Source organism: Rutilus rutilus (genome assembly GCF_951802725.1).
Source record: "Rutilus rutilus genome assembly, chromosome: 23".
Taxonomy (NCBI): Eukaryota; Metazoa; Chordata; class Actinopteri; order Cypriniformes; family Leuciscidae; genus Rutilus; species Rutilus rutilus.
In genome coordinates this window covers 4674045-4682500 of record NC_140233.1, presented here as the reverse complement: position 1 = coordinate 4682500, position 8456 = coordinate 4674045, and the positions used below count along the sequence as shown (strand labels likewise).

The window sequence follows — 8456 nt, the reverse complement described above, 5'->3', positions numbered from 1 at the left end:
ACTTCCCAACCAGGATGGCAAACAAAGCTCAACCGTGGCTCTCCGCCAGTCTTAGTGAATCTAAGAACATAGTTACACAATACCAAGGCCAGCGAGTCTCTAGTGAGAAGAGCATGATGGGAAAATGCACACTTCTTGCACATTTGTTGGTGACCTTGTGTGAATCTCAAAGGTCACGTTCTTCACTCCTGGAAGAGCGTCGTCGGCCCGGGTTTATGTCAGACGGACAGACAGCGAGAAGATCATCTGCGTAAGAAGCCTTCAGTTTGCCGACTCTGAGAAGTTCAAGTGTATAAATTACACCGTTCTCGTCCTTAATCTGTGTTTTATCAAAAAAGCGCCTGCTAATTCATCCTCTGTTGTGCTAATGAGGTGAATCATGCGATACTCAGAGGTTACTAATCGCTTTTTTCAAGTCTCACTTAGTTCACAAAAGAAACTGTCGCATTACATCTGCCGTCAATTAAACAGCAGCTTGCTTTGATCGTGAGCTCTGTGTAAGCGGAGACGGTTCTTACACACGCAGACGTGACGTGAATTATTGAGTACGTGTTTCATCGAGCTGTAATGAGAATCTTATGAGGTGCCGCCGACAGCGTTTTCCAATGGAATCTCCCTGTCAGCCAATCAGACGCCTCTATTCAGCGACCGTTTCCACTCTCAGGTTGCTCATTGGGCGAGACAGCTGTCAATCATCAAATCAGCTGGAAAATCCGGTGGATGACCATGACACTCACTGAGTATTTGTCTTCAATACTCTGGCTTGAAGTATTCTTAAGTAGGGCACTATTTGAGGGGAGAGACATTTGTAGTGGTGTCCGAAACCATAGTGGACGTTTTTGAGTGCACTCATTCAATCCCACAATGCAACGCAACAACGAGTGTACAACCGATGTACGCTCAGTGGCTAGAGTATACCTATAATGCACTGTGAGGGTCATGCCGAATGAATTCCCATGGAATCATCCATCCATTCATTTTCCTAAACCGCTGGTGCAATGTGGCTACAGCGTAATATCATACAGGTATAATTCCTTTTTAATTGATTATTAAATTGTATAAGTGGAGTAATGTAGGGAATAGTGAAGGAGGGTAAAGGCGGCGATTTCGAACACAGCCCAAGTATTTTGGATTAAGCTCAAGGTAAGAATTTAAACAAAAAATGTAAAAAAAAAAAATTCCACACCAAAGACCAGTGAAAAACAGGTACAGATATATTTTTTTATATAAATATATAAAAATAAAAGGCCAAAAATATAATGCTAATATACAAAAATAAGTTTGTTACTCATATTTCCTCATCTTTGGCAATTTAATTTATTAAACTAAATATATTTATATTGTTCAAAAATGTTGCATGTACCCAAAATGTATTTAAAAATGTCAAATGTGTGTGTGCATATATGTATATATTATATATATAGACACATACATACATACATACATACTGTATGAGATATATATATGTAGGGAAGCATATATTTTAAATATTTTTAAATAATTATTTATTTATTTCTGGCCAAAGATATTTCAAATATATGCCACCCTACATTTTGGAAATTTCTAGCCAATCAAAAACATCAGAGTTGAGTAGAATTAGGAAACCATTTCCATTTCCACCGTTTCAAGCCTGAAAAATCAGAAGATTAAACCTCCAGGTTTTCATGCTAATTTCAATCTAAAGGCAGGGAATGTAAAAACTCAAAGTGCACCGTCACTGTTGCGGACTCCCAACCTCTGTTCCTGTCTTTATTCCTGCCCCCCCCCCCTCATCCTATCGTTTCATGTCGGCCCTCGGGGGGGCCTCGGCCACTGAAAACCACCCCGGGCCCCCACTGAAACTTTCATAAGAGGCACAATAGACATGTGAAATATTCATGTGTTGAATGCGGACTGAAAACAGATCAACCTCCATCAGAGAGAAGCTGATAACAAACCAATCAATGTAATGATAATGATCAGAAGTGATTAGTGGCAAGCATTATTATCATTACAGCTCATGCTTAAAGGCACAGTTCACCCAAAATAATTTAATTTTGCCATCATTTACTATTCCAAACATAACTTTGAACAACAGTAAATTATGTCAATGATGACCAATGATAACGATCTTTAAAAAAATATATATATATTGTTGACCGATATTGATATTAATACAGATACACATCACATCTTAAGATGAATCACGTAAAGAAATGCGATATTTCACTTCAACTATCTACATAGTGTTAAATAGGCTTAATTTTCTTTATGCAAAATGTTTTATTTTCCTTTGAAATATGAACTAGACACTTCTCGACAGTTCTCTTGAGGTTCACCCTGTAGCATTTAAACTTTGTTTTGAAAAATCCTGCCCAAATATGTCCGGATAAGACCTTAAACAAGACTGGTCCACGACAGCTAGTAAAGCACAGATGCATCGGACTCACCCAGGACTCGTGGTAAAGCACGGTGAGGAGGTACATGGCGTAATCATAATTCTGCGCTCTCAGCGGGCAACTGAAAACATGCATGAAGAAGATGCATTTTAAAGATAATCTGTGATTGGGAAACGAGGAAAACACAACAAAAGAATATATCTCCGTATCACCAACCTGTCAGCGGTGATGGTGAGCGTGTCGGTGTCTTTACAGTAACGCTCATCGCTGAGCTTGATCATCTTCTTTCTGGCGTGATCATCCAGATTTAGGCTGGAGAGCTTCACCTGCAAAGGATAAAAACAGTGTTTGATTAGCTAAAGATGCATTATAATTGAGAACGCATGAGGGATAATGTACAGTCAAGATGGTCGTTATCTCAAAATAAACCCTGATGTGAAAAGGATCCCGCTGCATTAATGGATATATATATATATATATGGACAGTTTTGAGAGAGATATGAATCTAGCACAGTTGTGTCGGAAAGTTTCATCTAAGTTCATCGAAGGACGACGTCCACGAATCACTTAATCCAAATCTTCATCATTTCTCCAGCAATCATTTTCACTTCAATTGCACTTGGCCTTCCTCCAGTCAGCCGAACTTAACTAAATCTACTAAATCTTATTCTTCCAAACAACAAACACTCAAAGGCACAACTCTGCCTTTTAAATCCCGCTCCGGATCGGCCAATGGGATCAAACACAACGGTAGTGATGTCACTAAGCTCTTGCCAACTAATGAACAAAAGCGCACAATGCAATATCACTGTATTTATCTGGGGTTTTCCTGGTGTTTCAGTCAAGGAAGGACGGGGAGGGGGGGGGGAAGACCTTCTCCCATCCGGACACTCATCCCGTATATCTGCCCTTTGATCCCCTTCACTTCTAGCTCTAATCCAACAGGATTAGCGTCAGATGGCGATTCCAGCACTGCAGTCATAATCTAATGGTTTTCCAGGCAGATGGTGAGAGATTTGATATAAATAACATTTCAGATTATAAATAGGAAAATATATAAAAATCAATGAGGTTCTGCTGAGCATGTCTTTAAGTAACATGGTGTTTCATGAACCGGGTACATTTGTTTCCTGATAACAGTCCGAGTGCTGTTTACTCAAGCAAAAACGAGTTATTAATTATCTAGGAGTATTTATGATCATTTAATTCTCCAGAACGTGTAAATATTGAGCGCATAATCATAACTAATCCTGCTAAGAGACGACATACTGTATGGACAGAACAACAGTTCATTATCGTAATGCTTAATTAAAGGTAGTCTTGTGTAGACTTTTGATTATCAGTAAACGACCACCAGAGATCATCTGACCGACATGTAATGACCAACCACGGTTTGCTTTGTTTTTATTCTATATAGGCATTTTGGGAAAAACAGAAAACACCTACGAAATTAAAGAAAAGGTGTAGAATATCTGAGATCCATCTGAACAGATTAGTTCACAGAAAGAAAACAATATACATCTCAGCTTTCTCGCTTCTAACAAAATACTCAAGTTTGAAGCCATAAACCTGGCAAATCCAAGAGTTCGTGATAACGCAATAGAGTTCAACAGTTCAAACGCCATCCATTTTCTCCATAGGGAAATTATTTATTACGATAACTACGATAACAACCTTAAATCGATGGCATTTTCTTCCGCTGAAGCTGTCAGCCTGCATTATTTCAACTTAGTTTTAAAATAAGGATGTTTAACAGTGGATTTCGTCGTGAAAAACTACATTACCCATAATGCTGTACAGAAAATTCCACCAATCAGATATACCAAAAACATATATCTGCATATTTTGCATTAAACTTAAAATGTACTGTATCAACATTTACGTGAATAAATGAGTAGTTTAATTTGATTATGCTGTTCGCAATGCTTCATGGGATTGTAGTTCTTTCCCTCACTAAATCCGTTAAGTACACAGTCTTGTACCTTTTGTCTGATTAAAAAAAAAAGTTTTTGCTTTAAATCAAAGTTTGCGATGCTATGCTTCTCCGTGCAGCTGATTGTCTTGGTTCATGGCTTATAACGCTTTAACAAAGACTTTTTGAAATGCCTATGGGAAAAATTAAAGGGTAACTCTCGCCAAAATGCAACCTAGGGTATTTTTGTTAATCTACCCGAGGCAAACTTTAGTTTAAAAGCATAATTAGAATGGGAACGCCACTTTTAAGTTTGACCGTATTTTTGTTTTCGGTCAAAATGAAAAAAATGGAAAGAAAAACTTTCAGAACCAGCGCCACTGAAAAAGTTTCAATCAAACAAGCCATATTCTTCATGATTTGGAAAATATTTATAAAACATCTAGAATTGAATAAAAGTTCACCTTCAGCGTCACTATCCGTGCGTCTGGGTTTCGCAGCGACTGTCCAGCGGATACAAATTCCTTATTCTGCACCTGGATTGGGAAGTGCTCCATGCATTTCTCATCAGAGTCCAGGGCGGACGGCCACTCCGTACAGAACGCTGGACAAATTAAACAGGGAAAACATTTACAAATCTTTCTTTCATTTAGCCACAGCGTTACATGTGCTCATCAACCGCTGTCCAATATTTATCACTGCAACAATCACATTTATAACACCAAACACTCACGCTTCAGGGCCTCACAGTGCTTCTTAATGGCAACCGGGGTTAGGTGTAAAAAGTTTGGAATCTGAAAGACAGAGCATGTGATTAAATAAGTGCTGTATTACATGAGGTCAAAGGAAAATCGACATCTTCACCCTTTATTTAAATGTTTTATTCGTGATAGTGCGATGAAACGTGCCAAACCGAATTTTTGGCCAGGCTGTCATGTATGTTTTTTCCTGTGTACTTTTGTACATATATAAGTATTATTATTTTTTTGCATAGTAAAATAAAACCTGTAGCTGTAGTTTTTTGCATTTTTGCCAAACAATTTTGTCAGATAAATACCTTAACCAAGTTTAATGTTTTGTTCTTCCCTGATATTTAAAAAATATTTCCTCATATTTTGATGGTTTAATTGAATTTGTAGGGTCATAAAAAAAACTAATAACGCGCTCCGGACAGGGGCGTTTCTAGGTTTTAAAAACATCAGGGGCTGAGCCCGAAACACCAGGGGCTGGGGCTGGGTAATTAGATAAGATGATTCGATACAGAGAATAATGTATATTGTAGGCCTATATGCGGGGGGCAGAACAATTCAGCCCTGGCACTGTAGTCACACCAGCCCACATTACCTCACAGACACAGGGGGGTTCGGGGGTATGGTCCCCCATGAAAATTTGGATTTCTCGGACCTACATATGTGCATTTTAAGGTGTTTGAAGGCCAAAAAAATTGGATAACAATAGCTTTAAAAGCATGTCAGTGGGCAGTAGCATAAATTATTTGTCAAGCAGGTGAAATATTCAAACACATTCGAGGACCATACAAATATTATAAATTCATCAACTTATAAATATATATTTATACTTATGAATTTTTCTTATAGTTTCTGTAATTAGCAAAGAACATTTGTGTTAAATAGGAATACATTGTAATAATGTTAATCAAGCTGACTAAATCACACGACTGCGCAGCAGTTCACATGCACTCACAATAAAAATACAATATAATTTAAAACAAAGACAAGCTCATTATATAAAGGAAATAATATTACAGATCTAGACAAATTGAGTTGCTTATAGTTAAATGTCATGAACAATCATTTAGGCTAGATGTATTGAGTGCATGATATTGAAGAGTGCGCGCCTTGAGCACACGGATGACACGACAGGAAAGTTCGTTTTTCTGAGTTTTATATTCGGACATATACCGTGACAATATCTCATCTGACAGAGGACTGTGCGGCGCTGCTGACTGCGTTATTTATAAAAATTTTTAAAAAATCGGTGAGATTGTTCACTGTTGCGCGCAAATCCTGGAGATATTCTAGGCTGAAATCACTCACGTGGTGCGTCTCTGTGTGAGGCAGATTTCAACAATCACCAGTCAGAGACAGCAGCAAAGCCAAAGCACAATGAAAATAAGGCAACTTATGATTTACATGGTTTACATAGACTATTGTCCGGTTTCATATTTGTCAGTCAACTTTTCAAAATACATTCGGGGCTACACTCAAAACATTCGGGGCTGAAGCCCGGGCAAAATCGGCTGGCGCCGCCACTGGCACCGGACATCACTTTTGACCAGTATAGGCAATAAAAAAACCTGAAAAAGTCATTGCAGGTCCAGTTAGCATCAGTTCACAATAAGGTTTCGAAAATTTCTAATAATTTTCTGTTTAAGACAGGTTTTCATGATGCAACTCAGAAATGCTCTCACATGACAGATTCATTCTGCTCAGAAAGCTCTTATATTTTACAGGTTGAATCAAGATGTTTTAGGTCTTCTTATAAACTGATCTTATAATTATGCAGTGGCGCTGTGCATATACATCAAAATGCATAAATGAATAACAAATAAATATGGTATATTGCACGTTAGCTTGTGTATGTTTATTTTCAAAACTTGATCACCTTTATCAGTTCCAGGTTGCCCTTCTTGGCAGGCGGGACGCCTCTCTTCACGGGATATCCCATCCGCACCGGCAGGGGAACGGCGGACGGTCTGAATGAGGCGGCAGTGGGGTAAACCGCCGTCCAGTCCTGATCCTCGACCATCCGCTCCGTCCTGGGCTCTCCAGCCTGTGTTTCATCATCAATAACATTATTATTCTGCTTTACTGAATCATAGACCAGAACGCAAACAAACTGTATTACGGTTGTGTTGAGGCAAAGTGTAATAGTCCACCTGTCTCTTTGACCTCCACTGACCCCGACCACCTCTACCTGCAGCTTCTGCAATCACACAATCAATGAGGGCTGAAATTCAGTGTGCATTCAAACATTAACCTCATTCAAAAATACAGCAAGCAATACTAGATGTGGTCATATTAGGTTATAAAAAAACATTTACTTAGATACAACATGTCAGACCAATAATTAAGCAATTGTGATGGTACAAAGACAGTATCAAATGATAATACCACGGTGCTTTAATACATACAAGTTGCTGAATATATATATATAGACATACACTAACGTCAATATTATTGTAACTCTCCTTAATACTGTAAATAGATCAAAAAACAGATCATGCTATCTTTACCTCTTTCTGTGGCCACGGCGCTTGTTGAGAGGACAGAGGAGATTGAAATCCCCCTGCTTAATGAAATTAAACTATATATTCCATTAATATTACAGTTTATTTTGCATAAGGAGGACAGCGTAGGGTGAGTGATGGACGCAGCCATGATGGGAGAACCTGCGGCGTGACTACGGCGGCTCGGAGGAACGTACATAATAAAGCGAAGCTAAAAAGATCTGAGAGACAAACACATGAGTGTGTTTGTGTGCACATTGATATTCAATCAGTTTCGAAACAACAGACAAAAAACGATCTGCTTTTAATTCAGAACCAGGTTTAAGTGTAACTTTGAGGGACTAGAAACTAACAGGAAAGACAAAAGAGCGAGTAACACTGAAACATATCAAATCAAACGCATTTTTTTTTTTTGTCTTGAGAAGCGTTTTTAACTGACTCGATTTTTAAAACTATTTTTAAAACTGAATCGAACGTGGCGAATGGCGTCTCCCGCCATCTCCCGCCACATTCTATTTAGTTTAAAAGTATTTTGTTTGTTTGTTTAAAAATCGAGTCAGTGAAGCAAGTGTATAAAGAGAATAATGTGATATTCCTCTTTGGATGTGTCAGTAGTATGGGAAGTGCAGAAAAAGTTTATGTTTCTAGATATTTATTATGACGTTTCAAAAGTGTAATCTGTGAACGCCGATGAGGCGCGCGGCCGTCAGGTGTGCGCGCTCTCTCATCATGCATATCTCCACATGTGTTTCACTCGCAGCATCAGATGAAAACGAACTGAAGCACATTTATCTCCTCATCATCACCGCGATTAAAGCGTCACTTCAGATGATGACGAAGAGCTGCACGAGAGACATCAGGAGCCCTGCTTGAGGAGGTATTGTTGATATAAAAGTTCATTTCCTTTATTTTAGCT

General features: G+C 38.6%; 1 protein-coding gene across 1 annotated transcript in view; it reads right to left on the bottom strand.

The window, feature by feature from the left end:
* Positions 1 to 7738, bottom strand: part of mrps35 (mitochondrial ribosomal protein S35) — an 11149-nt gene extending 3411 nt beyond the window's left edge. Inside the window, exons 1-7 of the mRNA XM_084397118.1 lie at positions 7547 to 7738; positions 7190 to 7236; positions 6916 to 7083; positions 5024 to 5084; positions 4755 to 4894; positions 2595 to 2704; positions 2430 to 2499 (exon numbers count right to left, since the gene is read on the bottom strand). Coding sequence (XP_084253244.1) covers positions 2430 to 2499; positions 2595 to 2704; positions 4755 to 4894; positions 5024 to 5084; positions 6916 to 7083; positions 7190 to 7236; positions 7547 to 7691 — 741 coding nt within the window. The 5' untranslated portion in view covers positions 7692 to 7738. The remainder of the gene's footprint in view (positions 1 to 2429; positions 2500 to 2594; positions 2705 to 4754; positions 4895 to 5023; positions 5085 to 6915; positions 7084 to 7189; positions 7237 to 7546) is intronic.
* Positions 7739 to 8456: the final 718 nt, after the last annotated feature.